The sequence below is a fragment of the Barbus barbus genome (assembly GCF_936440315.1).
Source record: "Barbus barbus genome assembly, chromosome: 2".
NCBI lineage: Eukaryota > Metazoa > Chordata > Actinopteri > Cypriniformes > Cyprinidae > Barbus > Barbus barbus.
In genome coordinates, this window is record NC_136730.1 from 41,297,323 (window position 1) to 41,319,030 (window position 21,708).

At 38.2% G+C, this 21,708-nt stretch overlaps 1 protein-coding gene across 1 annotated transcript in view; it reads right to left on the minus strand.

Moving 5' to 3' along the window:
• pmfbp1 (polyamine modulated factor 1 binding protein 1) overlaps positions 1–256 on the minus strand; it is a gene marked incomplete at both ends in the record, with an annotated part of 130,849 nt that extends 130,593 nt beyond the window's left edge. The window contains 1 exon segment of the mRNA XM_079435810.1: positions 173–256. Coding sequence (XP_079291936.1) covers positions 173–256 — 84 coding nt within the window.
• Between the last annotated feature and the right edge of the window lie 21,452 nt (positions 257–21,708).

Genomic DNA, 21,708 nt, shown 5'->3' on the forward strand with positions numbered 1-21,708 from the left:
TTGAGTGCATTTAGTTTTTAAAATATTAAAACCCATTAAGATATCCATTTAACCCCAACACCTTTTTCAACACGTTTTTTGATTTGTTATAGAACCATGCTGACATGAGGTTAAGAGTAAGCGAGGTGTGAACACACACTCATAAACAAACGCTTCTTTTGAGGGTACTTACGACATTCAGCGTGGTGCTGCTGCTCTCTGCTTTCTCAGCCAGCTCTAGTCTCAGCTGAGCTCTAGTCTCCTCTGAACCTTGCATCTTAACAGATGAGAAACAGAGTTTGTTTAGTATGTACCTCTAAAGGGCACGGGACTAACAAAGAGCAATTTAAAGATTGTGAATCAACAACCACATTGCTTAACTTGAGAACTTGAGTCAGAATGCAAGAAAAATGCAAACACTGTCAATGTTCTTATATATAAATATGCTGCTGTAGTAAAATAATAATAACCCTTCAATATTCTCATCTCCTCAGGTTTATTTGGACATTGCATCACTGGGAGTGCTAGAGAAAGCCTGCTGTAGTTTTAACAACTGTTATGCCTGTGAAAGACTTCTTCAATCAAACCCTGACATGCCAATCCTTCATCCAGTCATCTGGGCTGAAGGGGAACATTGAGCTGATTGAACGGTTTGCTCTACAGCTTCATTCCTGCAGTGATACTGGTCTCACACTGAACCTCCTAAAAAGTCAATGAGATGCTCAGCACACTAAATTAGTTGCTCTCCCACTCACATGGAGGGGGAGAGGACTATATAAAGAACATTTATAGGGCTAAAAAAATTGATATTTAAAAAAAACAAAGTGCAAATACAAGGATAACGGACCATTTCAAATACATATTCTAATTTTTGTATTTGGGATCACATATTATATATATATATATATATATATATATATATATATGTATATATATATATATATATATATATATATATATATATATATACACACACATACACACATATACAGTGGTGTCCAAAATTGTTAAAACACCTGACAGATTTGAAAAAAATGACCTTTTTTGGCCTCTAAAACATTATTTCATTTCATAATGTTCTTGAAACATTGAGCACAACAAGATGTGCTCAATGAAGCGATGTGCTCGATATATCAGATGAAGTGAGTCGTACTGTTTTTATTCACTTTTAGCTTTGATATTTGGTATATCCACCTTTTGCAGCAATTACAGCACCACATCTCTCTGGCATAGTGTCAATATATTTCCTGAGAACTTCAACACTAATGTTATCCCATACCTTCTGCAACTCAAGCCAAAGGCTTTCATTTGAATGTTCAATAGATCTAGGGGTGGGAATCTTTAGTCACCTCACGATTCGATCCGATTCCGGGAGTCACAATCCGATTCCAGAACGATTCTTGATCTACTTTTTTCCCCCCTTATTAATTAATTAGTTTACCGACTTGAGAATTTTAAAATCCTTACATTTACATATCCTTACATAATTAAGTACTTTTAAAATAATTACAAATAAAAAAATAATTAAAACAGTTGTATGTTAAGAATTTTAAACCAAAAGCCTATAACTTCAAAACATACTACTAAGTAGCAAATAATAAAGAGGAGCATAGAAACATATAACAAAAAACAAACAAAGAGTGCTTTCAGTATTTAAGATTATCTGAATGTTTTCCATTCAAGAACTGTGAGTGATTTTTTAGAAGCCCAATAGACACCATCACAGAAATTCTAATGGTTTCCATTAAAATACCATTATAAACCATTAGCTTTTTTTTTTACAAAATTCCTTTTTGTAATGTGTTTTGGGCATTTTTCCAATATGATTTAACATCCCACCAATAGAATCCATCACATACCAGTAGACACCATTATAGTTTTCATTAAAACCAATACAATTCCCATCATAACCATTAAATCCATTACATTTTCTATTGTGTTTTGGGTAGGGTTCTATTGCTTTTTTCAGCAGGGTTGTTTTTTACCATGACATCATAGACAGCGGGAGCTCTATTAATCTGCATTCACGCACGGATCTCTTTTGAAATATAAGAAGTAATGTGGTTTGTCCTGTCCGTCTAATCCCTTAAGACATAACTGGCTGTGTTTACATTAATTTTGCATCATAAAACCATTTTGAGACGCAAAAACATTAAATCACGGAGTCGCGCACAGCCGCAGCCTTCTGTTAGTGAGGTTCATATTTTAAATATATAAGTCCACTGTATTCCAAACCACATAAATGATGACTTCGTAGAGCATTTGTAAGGAAAATACCGACGAGACCGCACACTTCAAGTGTAACATCAAACAGTCTCTCGCAGCGCATCCTGTGCAATGAAGCCCGTGAAAGTAGTTGTAATTCGCTTCAACCTATCCGAACTTTATGAAAGATTATTTTACGGAAGGTTCGAGTGCTGTATGTGTGTGAGGAATTGGAAGCAAGCAGAATACGGGTGTTTCTGGAGCAAACTCCACATCATCGCACATCTGGATAAAAACTAAGCTCAGAATCGATCCAGAATCATTGTAGAGAGAATTGCGATGCATCGATGGATCGATTTTTTTCTCCCACCCCTAAATAGATCTGTCCAGTTTATTTTCCAACTCGCCCCAAATTTGTTCGATGGGGTTCAGGTTCAGGTCCGTACTTTGAGGGACCAGTCCATCATTTTCAATGTTCCAGCAGATTCCTTCCGTCGCAGGTAGTTCCGGCAATAGTTCGTTTTATGGGTATTGTAATGGCTAATTCCACAAAAACAACTGAGACCTCTTAAATATGCCAAGTGTTGTAATAATTTTGGGCACCACTGTACATATATATATATAAAATATATATTTTGTTAAATATATATATTTTGTTAATATATTATATTTTGCTTATTTTGTTTACTGTGTTGAGACTTGCTGAAATCACGTTTGGAAAGTGGGTCCAGCTGAATTCAAATAGTGATTTGTTAGATGGGTATAAAAAAAGGTTATTATACTGCGGCAGCCGTCGTGTAAAGCCCTCCTCGTGTGAATACCGAAGAGTGTAAAAACCATCGACTCTACCGTGCGACTCCACCGGACAGGGACACCGGCAATGGATATAGCTACTGTAAGTATCGCTTTTTATTTTTCCTCTTTCCTACAACTTGTTTCACTTCTGTTTCAGTTTTTATAACCATTTATTACTATGTGTAAGTTGTTGTTGTTGTTTTAAAACGTGTGATTGGCTCAGTGTTGATGTCTGTATAAGTTTGTTTATTCACTTTTAGTTAAATTTAATTTTAGTTATTTTAGTACTTCATACTATATGGAAATTAAATAATATATATATTGAATTTATTTTTATATGTATGTATATGTGTGTGGCTCTACATACACATGTAGTTGTTTTTTGGTGTTTGGCTTAGTGTTATAAGCATTATTAGAATCATACATTTTGTTGTTTTAATATTTTGAATTGTTTTTAGCTTATTTTTTTGTTTTCATTTAAATGTTGCACTTTTTCTTATTTGTAAGTCGCTTTGGATAAAAGCGTCTGCTAAATGACTAAAAGTAAAGTAAAAAAGTAAAGTAACATAAAATTCAATTCTTTATTAAATGTTTGTTTTTAATATCATATAGCTTTCACTGACATTTTATAAAACTCAGTGATGACATCCTGTAGTTCCAGGATCAGAGCCTCTCGCTCCTCCACCTACAACACGACCGTTGCCATGTCAGAAGACTGTTATCCAAGATTGTTATGTGTTGAATTGCATGGTTATTGTGAGGGTATTAAATATTAAGAATGTCAAAACAAACACTCGGACACAGTAAGGTCACACAAAAGAGGTCTGGGTTTTAGCAGTGACTGCTGCAGGGACATGTTCAACATAACAAGCATGTGCACATGAGAAGTTGGGCAGAAATCACCTACAAATGTCCAAACACATGTCTAAAGCTCTGATAATGTCATGCCATCTAAATCAGATTCTGTGTGTTTACCATGACAGATGTCATAAAACTACCCACCACAACATCAACTGTGTGTTTTATTTTATTAATTTTTTTACTTATTTTTATGTATTTACTATGTAAGACAGTAAAAAACAAGAAAATGGAGGGGGAATGTCAGGCACATAGACCAGATGTGAACCTGCATCTCCAAGTAAAAAATTGAAAATACAAGTAAAACCAGTAAAAAGAAAAAAAGAAGTAAAATATTCATATTAATACAGTTTATTGGGCCCTAATGGTAGTATTAAGGTGGGTATTAAGAAGCACACTTTTTTTTTTTTCTTGAGCACAAAATCAACATATTTGACTAATTTCTAAAGGATGATGTTACACTGAAGACTGGAGTAATGATGCTGAAAATTCAGCTTTGTATCACAGGAATAAATTATATTTTAAAACATATTCAAATAGAACACAGTTATTTAAATTTGAAAAAATATATATATTATTGTTGTACTGTATTTTAATCAAATAAATGCAGCCTTGGTGAGCATAAGAGATTTCTTTCAAAAACATTCAGAAATCTTAATTACTTTTGACTGGTGGTGTAGTAGCCTACATGACAGAAAAATGGACAAAAGGAAGGACAGATATAAAAACCCATTTAATCTTTCTGATTCTGATTCTTGTGATTCCACATTTAATGTGAATGCATCAATATGAGAGATATGGCACCATTCTGTGATGCATCACATATCAGTCATATAGAATAGCTTGGCAGGTAGAGTGTGCCATGGTGGTACTTGTAAGTGAACTCCAGGGATTCTATGAATCCATTTTCCACTACTAAATTGGCCTCTGTAATTCTGGGTCACAAAATGAGATACTGTGAGAGGTGCAGCAGAAGTGAGAAGGCACAATAGGATTCACCTCGGAAGCAACAATCATACTGTGAACTATAAGTATCCTGTTACAAAAGAAAAAATCCAAAAGGTCAAAGTCGTCCTATCAGGACTTGGAGCAAAATGAGTCTATGCACTGAAGAGGTCTATTTCATATCACAAAGAGTGTAAGTGGGCACATCAGTGAGGAAAATCTTAGATAACACACATAAAGATGTTTTAATGAACATCTGAAATGTGCCCCGATAAATCAGATTGTGATACAGAAGGGTAAGGAAATCAATTTCTCCAGGCACTGTCTTCCATCAGACTGAACATATAATGTTGCTAAGCGAGAGAACTCATTTGAGAGCACTAAACAGAAGGGCTGTTATGTAAACTGTTGAATGATCTAATATATGAACCATGGCTTATGAAGCGAAGGTTACAGATGAACTGAAACATGAGTGAGAATTGAAAACGAATACCATACATGTTGGTGAATTTCACTGTAGCCTATAGCACAATGCTATTGCTACTACTTCAAAATAACACATTTTCATACTCATATTTACAGTGAATATTACTTTTTTCTGTGGGATACAATAAATTATATTTTGAAGATTGTTTCAGCTGTTTTTACTCACATAGTGACACCACTGTATGGACAAAACACAATAACATATTTTCTCTAATATATATCTATAAACAAATGTAAGCCATACAGGTGTGAGTCAACATAAGTGTGAGTAAATGATGACAGAATCATCATTTTTGGCTAAAATATCCTTTTAAACAATATGATATTGCATATGTTTGTTGACCTTTCACTGAAGTACCAACATTCTCAGAAGTCTCGGATGTTACACTAAATTCCTTAATAAAATTAAAAACTAGAACAACTGAGACAATTGTTGGTAATCTATAAGAATACAGAAACATACAATTCAAATCTCAGAAAATTTACACTTTGTTTGGAAGAATTTGACTGTTCTAGATCATACTGAAATCTTCTGACTTATTATTGCAGAAATCTTTGCAAATTTGATCACAGTTTATACAACCCAAATTCCGGAAATGTTGGGATGTTTTTAAATTTGAATAAAATGAAAACTAAAAGACTTTCAAATCACATGAGCCAATATTTTATTCACAATAGAACATAGATAACATAACAAATGTTTAAACTGAGAAACTTCACAATTATTTGCACAAAATGAGCTCATTTCAAATGTGATGCCTGCTACAGGTCTCAAAATAGTTGGGACGGGGACATGTTTACCATAGTGTAGCATCTCTTCTTTTTTTAAAAACAGTTTGAAGACGTCTGAACATCGAGGTTATGAGTTTCTGGAGTTTTGGTGTTGGAATTTGGTCCCAGTCTTGCCTGATATAGGTTTACAGCTGCTGAAGAGTTTGTGGTTGTCTTTGGCGTATTTTTAATTTAATGATGTACCAAATGTTCTCTATACATGAAAGATCTGGACTGCAGGCAGGCCAATACAGCACCCGGACTCTTCTACTACGAAGCCATGCTGTTGTAATAGCTGCAGTGTGTGGTTTTGCATTGTCCTGCTGAAATACACGTCATCTGGAGGGGAGCATGCTCTAAAACCTTTATATACCTTTCAGCATTCATAGCGCCTTCCAAAACATGCAAGCTGCTCATACCGTATGCACTTATGCACCCCTATACCATCTGAGATGCTGGCTTTTGAACTGAACGCTGACGACACGCTGGAAGGTCTCCCTCCTCTTTAGCCCGGAGGACACAGCGTCCGTGATTTCCAACAAGAATGTCAAACTTGAACTCGTCTGACCATAGAACACTTTTCCACTTTGGAACTGTCCATTTTAAATGAGCCTTGGCCCACAGGACACGACAGCGCCATGTTCACATATGACTTCCTTTTTGCATGACAGAGCTTTAGTTGGTAGATGGCACGGCAGATTGTGTTTACTGACAGTGGTTTCTGGAAGTATTCCTGGGCCCATTTAGTAATGTCAATCATCATGCCAAAGAATGATGCAATGTCGTCTGAGAGCCTGAAGACCACGAGCATTCAACAAAAGTCTTTGGCCTTGTCCCTTACGCACAGAGATTCCTCCAGTTTCTCTGAAACTTTTGATGATGTTATGCACTGTAGATGATGAGATTTCCAAAGCTTTTGCAATTTGACGTTGAGGAACGTTGTTTTAAAAGTATTCCACAATCTTTTTACCCACTCTTTCACAGATTGGAGAGCCTCTGCCCATCTTTACTTCTGAGAGACTCTGCCTCTCGAAGACATCCCTTTTATGTTACAGACCTGATGTCAACTAACTTAATTAGTTGCTAGATGTTCTCCCTAGGGCTGTCGCGGTGAAGGAATTTCCCTTGCGGTAATTTTGAGTGGTTCAATAGCGCGGTATGCGGTATTACCGCATATATATATATATATATATATATATATATATATATATATATATATATATATATATATATATATATATATACACATATATATATATATATATATATATATAAAATCTGTGTGTGTATGTGTTACGATGTAATGAGGTCATATTCAGAAACCAATGAAACCGAAACTAAATCGCTTTGAAACAGAAAGTGAAGTAAATAGAAGAGAATGACAAAACAACGGTCTACATAACAAAACAAAAACATAATAAAATCGCTAGTCTATTGTTAGCCTATATACAGTTAGTTCTAATTCTCGAATCTGACTGACAAGATACTTTTTCTGTTGATATTTGCGTGTTCTAGACGGGCTGTGAGTCAGTTCAGTTTCATTGTTTCGCCACAAGGTGGCATCAAGAGACTGTCTTTGAGTGAGTCTTTAAACCGTTCATTCAACTACACGTTCAAAAATGCTGATTCATTCAAAGAGAGATGGAATGAAACACGCTGTGGCAATCATTTTAACTTTTAGCGCCACTTTTAAAGGCTCAGCTGACCAGCAATGCATCGATGCTAAGAGAGATTTTGCTTTCCTTGGACATGACAACCTGTTTTCACAAATATACATGACTCGGCCTGAAGGGCAGACGCAGGTAATCGCACGCGATCAGTCGATCTCTCTCTCATTCGCTGTCTGTTTAGGCTTGTTAAGTGTAAATTTACTGAGCCTCTGTACAAATCAGCATGGTACACATTGTTATCATTACTAATATTCAGTACACATGCACGAAGTGTAAAACAAGAAGGGTGTAACCTTAAGAAAAAGACGGCTCAAAGACGGAAATATCGCGGTTGCTGCGGTTGTTGCATTCATCTGCGGTTGTGTTCGCCAATAGCGCGGTATTGCGATATTGCGGTTATCGCGACAGCCCTAGTTCTCCCAGCTGAATCTTTTCAAAATGTCTTGCTTTTTCAGCCCTTTGACGCCCTGTGCCATTTTTTTTGAGACCTGTAGCAGACATCAAATTTGAAATGAGCTCATTTAGTGGATAAAAGTGTCAAATTTCTCTGTTTAAAAATTTGTTGTTATCTATGTTCTATAGCAGGGGTGGGGAACGTTGATCCTGGAGGGCCGGTGTCCCTGCAGAGTTTAGCTCCAACCCTAATCAAACACACCTGAACCAGCTAATCAAGGTCTTCAGGATGCAGTTAGGTTTTTTTTTCCCCAGGGTTGGAGCTAAACTCTGCAGGAGAGTGGCCCTCCAGGATTAACGTTCCCCACCCCTGTTCTATAGTGAATAAAATATTGGCTCATATGATTTGAAAGTCTTTTAGTTTTCATTTTATAAAAATTTTAAAATCGTCCCAACATTTCTGGAATTTGGGTTGTAACAAAAATTCTCAATTTGTTCTCCTTTTGGTCTCATTGCTGTTGAGAAAATAAAAAAAGAACATGGTAAATGAGAGTCAAATGATAACCTGAGAAAATTTCTCTGCAAGAGATCTGAACTTTTGAGCACTAAATAACAGCAAGCACCACAGAAGATATATAAGGTATGACAATGCTCTGTGGTTTAGGCTAATGTAAGATAGACAGCAAGGCTTCCAATGCACTTCATCTAATCTACCAGCACTGAAAGTCTACTGCAGGGCATTGAAGTGGAAAGCCCTGCTTGTATTTCCAGTATTTCCAACTCTTACGCGTAACAGCAAGAGCAGGAGGGCTCAGCAAAGACTGGGCCCCAGCTGCTTTGATCACAGGAGCCCCCTTATACTAACAGGCCACCTTTCACACCATTTGTTTCCCTTTGCCTGCATAATCAAGGACAACGCCTATTTCCTTTCTCATCTGTAGTACTGCACACATTTCTTTGTTTCTTGTGAGTACTTGGGTCTGGACTCCAAGGTCCCATTAATAGGGCTATTATGCGCTCTTTATTATTTCTGACCTGACGCTAAGACCAGCCATCTTTGAACCACAGGTCTTAGCTGGTGCCCAGCAGCTCTGCATTAGGAGATGCTTTGATCCTTCAACTCTTTGAAAAGACAACCAGGTAGGACTCCTAAATGAACCACTTCAGACTCTAAAATGCATCAAAAAACCCTGGATGATCCACTGAACTCTACCCAAAGGAGAATGGTAAAGTGTATTCAACTTAATTAACCACAACAAGCCATAAACACACATACGCAACCTCAATAGCATATTTAGGAAAGGGGATTAAAAAGAGCCAAACATCCATATCTTGAAGAAATCAGGCCTTTCAGAATAAATGGCAGTGTTTCATCTGGTAATTTTTGTAAAAGGTCCTTTGTTATCTCCAGACACCCAGAAAAGCCTCCTACTGACTTTATAGCTTTTCAGGTTCAGATGTCGGCATTAGCATGCTAATTGCAACTTTGTCTGCAGAGCTGAAAGAAAAAAATGAAGGGAGAGAGAAAAAAGAAAAGAAGAGAAGTACTTTGTCCGGCTAGGGCCATGGGATTTCTTTTTAATCTGCTGTTACAAATATCTTTTTTGTACAGAATTACATTATGTCCTATGTATCTCACCTCCAACAAGGTACAGAGAGTTTTGTGTCTGGCCAAATAGCTTTCAGCAGAACGAGTTCGCAACATGATACTTCAGCCTTTTATTCATGTAGTCCTTTATAACATGAAATGAATGAGATTATGATAAATGATATGTTAAACTCATTTTACCTTTACTTTTTTATTTCATTTTTTTTTAAGAGAGTAAAATATGATATTAATAGAGTGATTCAGTAATATGCCGTAATTCAAGTCAAGAAACTTTTGTTAATATGTAAACAGAAACTACTTACATGTACAAAAAGTCCTTTCTGGAAGTAGGGTTATATTTGGCGGCCATCTTGATAATGTCAGCCATTTTCTGAATGTGGAAATACCTATATCTCCAAAACTGTTTACTAAGCTTATATTTCAACATGTCAAATCACCAATAAAACACATTGGTAGAGTTATCTCTCTAGCTAAGTCCTAAGGCCAAAGTAGGTATTTTTCATGTTAGTTCAGCTATTGTACACGTATGTTCTGGGGTCCCTGTTTAAAAAAAAAAAACGCAGCATACACTGGTTAGGTATGTTTTGAAGCATGGCGGATGGTTTGAGCTGGTTTAAGCTGGTCCTGAGCAGGAGCTAGTTGCTTAGGATCATCAGCACATGACCAGCTAAAAACAGCTCATAACCAGATTATAGCCAGTTTAAACCAGATCAAACCAGCTGCCATGCTTCATAACATACCTAACCAGCATATGCTTGTTTTTTCAACAGGGACGTGACAGAACTTTTCAGGATCGAAATATTTTGTTGAACCTGAAACTCAAACCCAATCTCAATCCCAGCCCTATGCTGAACCCTAACCAAACCCTCTGATTTGTTGATTTGTTCTACAATTTATAAATGAACTCATCTAAATAAAATTATTTTTCTCTTCCATGGCTAAATCATAGACAGAGTCTTTAGTCACTTTCCCATAGACCTTTAGTCACTTCCCTTCCAAGTTATTTGAGAGACAGCTGATTTTCCGCAATGTTTAGCAACTCTACAAAATGTTCATCAGGATGTTATATTGGCAACTCAACTATGGACGTGACCTCACTGTACACTAACATTCCACATCATGAAGGTTTATTGGCTTTAGAACATTTGCTTGATTTGTGCCATGATGACGATGGTCTCCCGACCAAATTTATCATTGAAAGGGCTGAAATGGTACTCACTAAAAACTATTTCCTATTTGAAAATCAATATTATTTAAAGGTTGAGGCCACCGCCATGGGGGCCACTATGGCTACTGATTATGCTAATTTATACTTGGGTTTTTTGGAGGACAGATACGTTTTAAACAATAATCCTTTCCTTGACAACATTATTTTGTTTAAGAGATACATCAATGATTGCTTTGTCATTTACAAAGGGTCTGAAAGTGACTTCATTTACACATCCTCTTACATTAAAAACCTATAAGATTAGACAATTAATCACTTGTAAGAGTACATATGTTATTTACATTATCATCTGTCCACGTTCACAACTATATGTTGGTAAAACTACACGTGCATTACGCACAAGAGTGATTGAACACACAAGTGCCATTAGGAGACAGGATGATACATCTTCAATTTCTCGTCACTTTAAGTCTGCCAACCACTCTTCCTGGGCATCGAGAGGATTCTACCTCACAGAAGAGGTGGAGATAGAGATAAGAAGTTGTTGCAAAGGGAGGCTTTCTGGATCTTTGAACTTAAATCTTTATTTCCTGAGGGTATAAATGAAGAACTAGAACTCTCTTGTTTTTTTGTAAAAAATTATCATCATCATTACTACTTTATTTTCTCTCTCTTCTGCTATATCGGTTGTATTTGTAATGTTTAATCATTTTTTTGTAGTTGTAGCCTATACTTGTAATATTCTGCTATATATGTGAATGATCAGACTTTCTTGGAATTCTACTTGTGATAATTGAGGTTTACCTGAGATAATTGAATCTTTAATTGCTGACCTAGTTAAAAAGGGTGAATGTTTGTTAAGTGATCACTGAAGATAGCAATGTGCCGAAACGTCTGCTTACTTGCTCGTGTTCATTTGTTTTTAATTCACAGGCACTTTGCACTTTTTGCTCGATGCAGTTTATAAAATAAAAAAAATGATGTTTTTGTAGACTTTTTCAGTCTCGAGTGGATCAGAGTGTGGTTAGCCACCCTCTTTAATTTCAAGTATCCTACTGACTCTACGCACCTGCAGTAAAAGGACTTAATTTTTCCTGTTTGGAGCGCTACAATTTTCTCAAGTTTTAAATCATAGACAGAAACGGCTCACATGTCAGCTTAGACCCACTGAGTAAACACAGAACGAAAGAGGCCTTATCTGAGAGTCTGTCATTTCTTTTCACTCCTGTGACAGTATGCTACAATCTCAGAAACGGCACACAACATTGGGTTTAATGTCAATGAGCCATATCTGCCTGCACTGCCTCCTCCACCTCACTCTCCGCACAAATGCCAGAGGTCACTCTTTTCATTCAGGCAGAAATCAAAATGATAATGGCAGCTTTTTAAAAATTCTATTTGGATGTGCACATAGGCTACATCAAAAGGTGCTGACATTGAGTGGTTTGGGGTGCAGAGGGGTGTTAGCGATGTGTCTTACTGATAGCACACATCAAAGCTATAGAGAGAGGGGAATATGGGGTGGGGGTGGTTGTGGGGGAGGACACAATGACTACGTTCTGGGGTTGTTATAGTCAGCAAATGAAAATATACCAGTCACAATTTTACCGTTAATGCCTTGACATTGAAACACGAGCTATTTACCATGAAAAAAGCACTCTGACTCCATCAGATCCGTCTAAATCAAGCTGATGCAATGGATGCAGTTTGGGAAATTATAAATGATAGCCAGACAGAGTAAAAAAAAACATGCAGAAAAAGAAATAAAGGCAATAATCAAATAAATCCTCTAGTGGACCGTTAATTAATGTGAGCAGCACAAGGCCACTTCAGGAGACAATCAGGCAGCAGAGATTTGCTAAAATTGGGACAGTCACTCACCGGCTCCATTTTGCATCAGGCAAGGTCGACCTTTTAATGCTGCATCGCTAACCGATAACCACCCAGAAATGCATTTCAGTGCTTTCCTGGTTTAAAACCATTCCCAGCAAAGTTTTCTACATAGGCCAATTACTAAAGCACTCGAGTCTGATTCACCATGCCATTCATCTGAAGCAAGCTCATTTAAGAGGACAGCGGATACCTGCCCCACGGTATTGGATAAAGACAAGCTGAATAATTTCTGCACCCATATGGCTTTACTCGACCACTGAGCCCTCTTTCATTTAAGACCTCAGTAGGTATGACTTAGTGAACATGTAGGATCAGTCCTTGTTGGTCTTGGAAAAACATTCTTAAACCAGGGATAGCCAACCCTGTTCCTGGAGAGCTACCTTCATGCAGGCCACAGTTCCAACGCTGCTCAAACACACCTGCCTGTTATTTTCAAGTAATCCTGAAGTACTTGATTAGCTGGGTGAAGTGTCTTTGATTAGGAATGGAACTAAACTTAGGTAGCCCTGAAATTAGATTTTTGTTTTAGATGTAGGATTGAGGTTAGAGTTGGGCTATGGCTTGAGACTTGTAACATTCTTTTTTATCTATCATTTGGGGTAATTAATGGATATGTTTTGAGCAGGGGTGTCTAATGCTGCTCCTACAAGGCCAGGCTCCTGTAGAGTCTAGGGCAGGGGTCTCCAAACTTGGTCCTGGAGGGCCGTAGTCCTGCACAGTTTAGCTCCAACTTTAATTAAACACACCTAAACCAGTTAATTAAGATCCTACCAGGCATGTTAGAAACTTCCAGGCAGGTGTGTTGAGGCCAGTTGGAGCTAAACTCTTCAGCACTGGTCTTTCCTGATGGGCGATACTGCATGCTTCATCCAGGTCTCTCATTTCATTAGCTATTCTATGAATTTCCTATTAGGCTGAGGGCAACAAGACAGAGCTTTTAGGTCTTTTATCACAGGGGATGAGCAGGACCTGTTCAGCTACTCTTACAAAGTATTGTTCCTGTGCACCTTTGTTAGAGGAAGGGCATTGTCTGGGAGGAAAAGCATGCCAAACGTGAGCCGCTGTAGCCAACCATCTGAGTATTCCATTAAGAGTAAAAGGAGAGTGCAGATAATGAGAGTCCACATGGGCTGAGCCAAACACCTAGACAGTACTGGAAGGAAGAGGCCTCATATCAAAGCAACTCCCGTTTTTTGCATTATTTCTCGCTCTCTTTCTTTTCTTTTCCTCCTCTATCTGCTCTGATTTGGTTTGTGCTGGTTCCACGCCATAACAATCCTCTGGACAAAAAAGCCTGCCTGTGATTATTAATACACCTTAAGGCAGGCATCATTATTTTTTCAGCTAGTCCTTTTTTGTAATGCGCAGACAACACCTTTATACCTTTCCCAGGGGCCCGAGCTCCCCATCTCTCTGTGATCTTATTAGCATTCAATCTCCTCCTGCCTGCTGACCAAACTGCATTGCTATGCACTTTCTGTCTCTCTGACCTCTGTGTGGATGGAATTCATTTGGCCTTTCCATCTTCTCCTTCTTTGGGCTGATTTGGCTTAAGCAGGCAGCTGGCCATGGTTATTTCAGATAAACACTATTAAAGAAATATGGACAGTGGAAATAGGATGGAGGATAAAAGAGTTGGGATATAGCTGTGCTTCAAAGAAGTCTCATCAGTCACTTATTACGCTTTGAATGCTTATGTGTGACTGATTTGGTCATGTTTACTTCATGTCTGCAAGTTTTGAATGCTTTTCTTCTTCCTGAAAAGCTTAACCTTGACAGTAATTATTAAATCAGTTCACATTATACATATTTTATGTTATTAAATAAAAAAAGGTTAGGTGGAAAAAAAACGTTAAGGTAAGGTACTGTGGAGCAGAACAGTATACTGTTTTACACTGCTGGTAAATGCTAGATGTCCTTGGTAGAGCACTGAATGCATCAACATCATTACCAAGACCAAGAAAATCAGAGGGTCACAAAGAACAAGCTTGTGACAGAATTTATTAATAATCTGGAAGTTTATCAGTTTCATACTCTTATGATAATAGTGGGTCTGAGGTTGTATGCATGTAATTTATTTTGAACATTTGAATGGTCTCCTTCAGCACTAACCTGACTTAGGGCCTGTTCACACCAAGGACGATAACTGTAAGATTTTAATAACAGCTCTAATTCTACAACAATAACGACACAGAGGAACACTATTGTTGGAATCACTTTCATAATCTTTTATTTTTCAGCTGATGAATGATACAAAACATTAGCATCCAATCCCGACTTTAAAGAGTACAGCATTTAATGCGGCACATGACACAACTGTAGCAGATGCTTATAATAAACAAAATGTTATCGTCCCTTGGTGTGGATGCCAATATAATGTGACGAGTCGGCTGCCTCCCCCTTGTCTATCATCACCACCCCGTCCCGTATTCGCCGCCCTTCACCAGGCTCCCGACGGGAGTGGGTGTGTGAGAGAGGAGGGGCGCTGAAACAGCCAGGGCTAGCGGCGTGTGATGAGGCGCACCTGACGTGAGTAGAGCCTCATCACCGCCGCCGTTTAAACGCCGAGCGCGCCTCTCCTCGGGAGACCGGTCTCTCCCCCGTGCATGCACGCTGGTGTCCTCGTGGGTCCAGGAAGGGAGCGTCGAGGAGGACTGCCGCACCCGTTAGGCGGCTGACGGGCCAGGATGCCGGGCCGCCGAATCCCCCAGAAGCGCCGGGATTGCCGAAGATGGACGAAGCCGCGCAAGAGACGCCGCCGCCACTCGCTCCCGGCCCCGAGAGGGGAGCGCGTGCGGCCACCGGACTCCGCCCCTTCCCTGGACCCTTCCCTCCTGAACACTGCCCTCCTACACAGCCCCGTAGCACGACGAGGACACCAGATCCCTGTTTATTTTGGACACTTTTCCCCCTTTGGACACTTTATTTTAATATATTGTTTAATAAAAACCTCTCCGAGGCTTGACGCCACGCCCACTGTGTCTGTCGTTGGCTCCTCCCGCCACAATAGTTATTGTTACAGTTATTGTTGTAGTTATCTCTTCTTGGTGTGAATGGGGCTTTAATCATAAAGAAAAATATTTTACCTGATCATGCTAATATACAAGACGACATTTTAAACAACATCCTTCTTTCTAAAGTTAATTTCATAGCTAGTATTTAATATATCTTAAATACAAAAAAAACATATTACAATATTTTGCAAATCTTGACAAATATACAGTTTTATTGGAAATGCCATTAAATTAAAACATTCTGTTTATAAGTGATACTGATTTATCTTTTCAGCATCACATTGTGCTCAGCACAATATTGTCAATACACTGCAACTAGATGCTTACATTCTATAAATAAAATGTGGGTGATTGTTCGGGTGCCCTAGGGGTCAATGACAGATCTATTCATTTTTTTCAAAAGTGCATATAAATGACTTAAAAATACCTCTTCCACAATTAAGTTTTTTTTTTTTAATGGGAGAAAAGGGGCATTTAAAGGGTTAATATGATACGATTTCAAGTTTTCCTTCATCTTTGGGGTGTTACAAGCTTAGATGAGATCCCTAAAGTTGCAAAGACTAAAGTCTCAAACCCAAAGAGATATTCTTTATAAAAGTTAAGACTCGTCCACGCCCCCCTAAAACGGCTCATACAAGCACGCTCCCACATGTCTATGTCACGATGTGGAAATATTTGCATAATGTCGCCCAAATCGTTCACACAAGGAAAGAAGGCGTGGTTTGAGTAACCGCAGTAGTGTTGATGAAGCCATGTCAGAGAGACACTGTGTGTTTCTATGCGAAAGCAAAAGCACTTTATTTGGCCCTCCGAAAGTAGATCCAATTAGGAATCATTGGTTAAGATTTGTTCACAACGCAACAGCACAACCCAAATGTTCGAATTTGTGCAACGCATTTTATGGACGACAGTTTCGTGAACCAAGTAGAGTACAAGGCTGACTATGCACTTAAAAAAAAAAAAAAAAAAAGGTCAATTCCGACTTTGCTATGACAAGGTGGCGCTTCTGAATCAGCAATTGTAAGTATGTTTTGTTATTAGTTCGAGTATTTGCTATTGACTGTTAAAATTCTGAGTTTTGCACGTAACGCATCGTGTGTGTGTGTGTGTGTATGGGGAACAGGGTCAAATCACACCGGAGTGTACAGCAGAAATCATCTTAACCGCAGCTTGTGTACTGCAAATACATACGAGCATCATTGCTGTGTCTGTCACGCGACTCTGTTCCCCTTTTGGGCTTGAACTGATAAAACTAACGTGAAAGCTGAAGCTCGCGATTATGGTAAGGGGTGTTACATTTCCGACGCGTGCTTGTGGTGTTCGGCCAATCACAATGCACTGGGTCAGTTGGCCAATCAGAGCAGACTGCACTTGGAAGGAGGGGCTTTGTAGAAAACTACACATTTGAGAGAGGCGGGGCATAGAGGAACTACAACAATACAATAACTACAGTATTTGAAAAATAATGTGTTTTTTTAACATTAAAGCATGTCAACCTATTCTGTTACACCAAATACACAAAATAATGACCTTTAAAATAGCATCATATGACCCCTTTAAGGGGCATAAAGCAAGAGATGTCAGGGTTGTTATTTCTTAGAATAGTAGTGTTTAACAAAACTTTTTGTATATACCCATATACGACAACAACTGCACTGCTGAATGTTTTACAGACACCAAAAACCAAAGCAACAGTGGGCAGATTTATTCCACGCCAGTGGACACGTACCATAAGAGCAAGACAGAAAATAAAAAAGGATGTTCTGTGCTGCTCTGTAAAGGACTCTGGGCTTGATGAGGTGCAGCAGTTGAATGATATACAGAGGCGAGCTCAGGCGAGAGCTGTCCATTAGTTACAGGGTCCTGTAATGTTGGGACTGCAGTACATTATTTTCAAATGCATCAGTCAGCGTTGTGCAGTACAGATAAATTCTAATGTCTCGGATCTGTAATGCATACTCTCACCACTGCTATATTACGCGATGGGTTAGAAGGGCAGCACAAGGGAAGGGGGGAAAAAATGTAATTTATTTTTCACTGTGGCCAGTGTTCTTCCCATTAGCTTCAAACGTGAGATAAGTTATAGCTTTTAACGAGCACCTTTAGCCACGAGAGCACGCTGCACACAATGCCGTGGCGCTGAAAATGAGATTTAGAGGTAAAGATAGAGAGGGAGAGGTAGAGGTCAATGATGACCCCATGTATGGCCCCCTAAGTGTGACATGGCACAAGGACAAACATTGTCACACTGATGAGTTCAATATGCTAGTACTGCAAAAACTCACAATATTGTCATTACACTATACTACAAATAGATTTTTACATTCTATGAAGAAAATGTGGGTGATTGATAGGGTGCTCTGATGATCAATCATGTATCGATTAATTTATTTCAAAATGCAATAAATGGAGCATACAGTGGGGGAAAAAATTATTTGATCCCCTGCTGATTTTGTATGTTTGCCCACTGACAAAGAAATGATCAGGCTATAATTTTAATGGTAGGTTCATTTTAACAGTGAGAGACAGAATAACAGAAAAACATTTTTTTGTAATTTTGCATTTTAATGAGTCAAATAAGTATTTGATCCCCTATCAATCAGCATGATTTATGGTTCCCAGGTGTCTTTTATACAGGTAAGGAGCTGAGATTTGGAGCACTCTCTTAAAGGGAGTGTCCACAGAAAGACACCTGTCCACAGAAGCAATCAATCAATCAGATTCCAACTCTTCACCATGGCCAAGACCAAAGAGCTGTCCAATGATGTCAGGGACAAGATTGTAGACCTACACAAGGCTGGAATGGGCTACAAGACCATCGCCAAGAAGCTTGGTGAGAAGGTGACAACAGTTGATGCGATTATTCGCAAATGGAAGAAACCCAAAATAACTGTCATTCTTTCTCGGTCTGGGGCTCCATGCAAGATCTCACCTCGTGGAGTTTCAATGATCATGAGAACGGTGAGGAATCAGCCCAGAACTACACAAGAGGATCTTGTCAATGATCTCAAGGCAGCTGGGACCATAGTCACCAAGAAAACAATTGGTAACACACTACGCCGTGAAGGACTGAAATCCTGCAGCGCCCGCAAGGTCCAAGAAAGCACATGTACAGGCCCGTCTGAAGTTTGCCAATGAACATCGCAATGATTCAGAGGAGAACTGGTTGAAAGTGTTGTGGTCAGATGAGACCAAATTCAAGCTCTTTGGCATCAACTCAACTCGCCGTGTTTGGAGCAGGAGGAATGCTGCCTATGACCCCAAGAACACCATCCCCACCGTCAAACATGGAGGTGGAAACATTATGCTTTGGGGGGGTTTTTCTGCTAAGGGGACAGGACAACTGCACCACATCAAAAGGATGATGGACGGGGCCATGTACCGTCAGGGCCAGGGCACTGAAAATGGGTCGTGGATGGGTATTCCAGCATGACAATGACCCAAAACACACGACCAAGGCAACAAAGGAGTGGCTCAAGAAGCAGCACATTAAGGTCCTGGAGTGGCCTAGCCAGTCTCTAGACCTTAATCCCATAGAAAATCAGTGGAGGGAGCTGAAGGTTCGAGTTGCCAAATGTCAGCCTCAAAACCTTAATGACTTGGAGAGGATCTGCAAAGAGGAGTGGGACAAAATCCCTCCTGAGATGTGTGCAAACCTGTTGGCCAACTACAAGAAACATCTGACCTCTGTGATTGCCAACAAGGCTTTTGTCACCAAGTACTAAGTCATGTTTTGCGAAGGGGTCAAATACATAATTCACATCAATTTATAACATTTTTGAAATGCGGTTTTCTGTTTTGTTTTGTTTTTTGTTGTTGTTATTCTGTCTCTCACTGCTAAAATAAACCTACCATTAAAATTATAGACTGATCATTTCTTTGTTAGTGGGCAAACGTACAAAATCAACAGGGGATCAAATTTTATTTTTTTCCCCATTCTACCTCTTCTACAAATAAACTTTTTTTTTTTGCTTTTTTTATTTAAGGATGGAAATATTTTTAATGAAATGTCAGGGCTGTCCTAATATCATAATAAAGGTTAAACAAAAAAAGTATTAAAAAAAAACTTAGTTTGACCTAATACTTTATAATTACCTCTTAGAAATCTAGTAATTTATTTATTAATATTTGAAAAACTTGTCTGCCAAATTGAAGTCATTTGGTGCAAACAACCTGAAGGAATAAAGTACATAAAACAAGAAATAAAGTAACTTTTTACCATGAAAAATAATTAGCATAAAAATCATAAATTTGTAATAATTTGGCAGATTAACTTTAACTTAATATTATCAAGTCATTGACTTAAGTGGCTGCTCTCCGACCCAAGTCAAATATGACCCAAGTCTACATGACATTCTGATCCATAGATATGGTCTCTATTTCGATGTAAATATTAAATATTTCATCACCCTGTTTCATCTGCTAGGTGGAAGGCATGATTGCACAGGTCCTCAGCAAACCAGTATTTGTATATCTATACACAAATGGTGCAAGAAAAGACTTTCACAATAACTGATCAGAGGTCATGAGACAGCTCTGGGAATCACTTTGCGTTCGGCAGACTTCCAAAAGAGGGGGCTAGACAATGAAATGAACCGCTGTCCCCAAGCCTGACAGCTGACATCATCCGACTCCCTGCCAGAGCGCATCTCATGTGTGTGTATGTATGGACTGAGGCCAAGGTTATCACAGCATAACCCAGAGGCAACAATTTGATAGTCTATTAGTGAGTATTCAATGACTGATGAAACAGACATGGTCTGCTTTAGGTTAATGATTCATACTCGACAGAGCTCACTTCTAATTCACTTCCCTCTACACTAAACGCTTAAGAAAAGAAAAGAAAAAAAGCACATCCACAGTCAGATCTGTAAAAGATAAATGGGCCTTTCAATCAAAGCCAGTTCTAGTCACACTGCATACATCTTAGTGTCAATTATTGACAACTGACTAATTAGTTGTGCCCTTTTTAAGCCTTTCTCTTATTTTGGAGCTGTTTAAATATGCTAAATCAATAAGAGCTCTAATGCCCCACCATCGTCTGCGGACATGCAGTCCAACCATATAGCAGAGGGCATTAATCAAAGAAATGAAGACTTTCACTCAAATTAACATCAACTTTTCATATTGCATAACCATTTTAGACTGTGATCCTCATCCCATATGAAGCTATAACACAAAAATCATTTAACATTTTATGAAAAAAAAAACAATTATAGGTTACGTTCACTTAATGTATAATCAAATGTACACTTGTCAATCTAAAATTAAAAATATGTATTATGGAAAGCAGAAAATGCAAAACAGCAATGTAAAGATTATAGTGTATTAAAGTATATTCACTATAGATTAGTCATTTTTATTTTTATATGAAACCATGTTTAGCACTCACAAAGATATTCTTCTTTTTAGAATTTATTTTACAAAACACAAACATTTTGGCTCAAGGCCTTTTTCAGTTTCATTTTTAGCCTTTACCAAAAGTAAAGGACAGTAAATAGAAGAGAGACGAAGGGAATAGGATCAAGATATGACCTGGGGCAGATTAAAACATGGATTCTAGTCAGACAACAGCTTTTAAAGTCACAATGAAATGGAAGCAGCAGTGTAATGTGTATCATAATGTAAAGGATTATTGAAAAAAAAAAAAAAAAAAAAAAAAGAGGCAGATGAATGGCAGGTTAAGTGGACTAAATGATTGGATAAGTCCTGCATACATCACCAGAGAGAAGTCTGTTGTGTGTGTGTGCATATATATATATATATATATATATATATATATACATTTGTTTACTTGATATGAATGAGTTTGAGCTGTAAAGTTAACTTGCTTTGTTCTAAAACTGCACTGGTTCAATCTTGCATTTTATCCTTGGTTTGGTTCACTTTCATAAAGCAACATTTAAAAACAGAAGTTGTAAA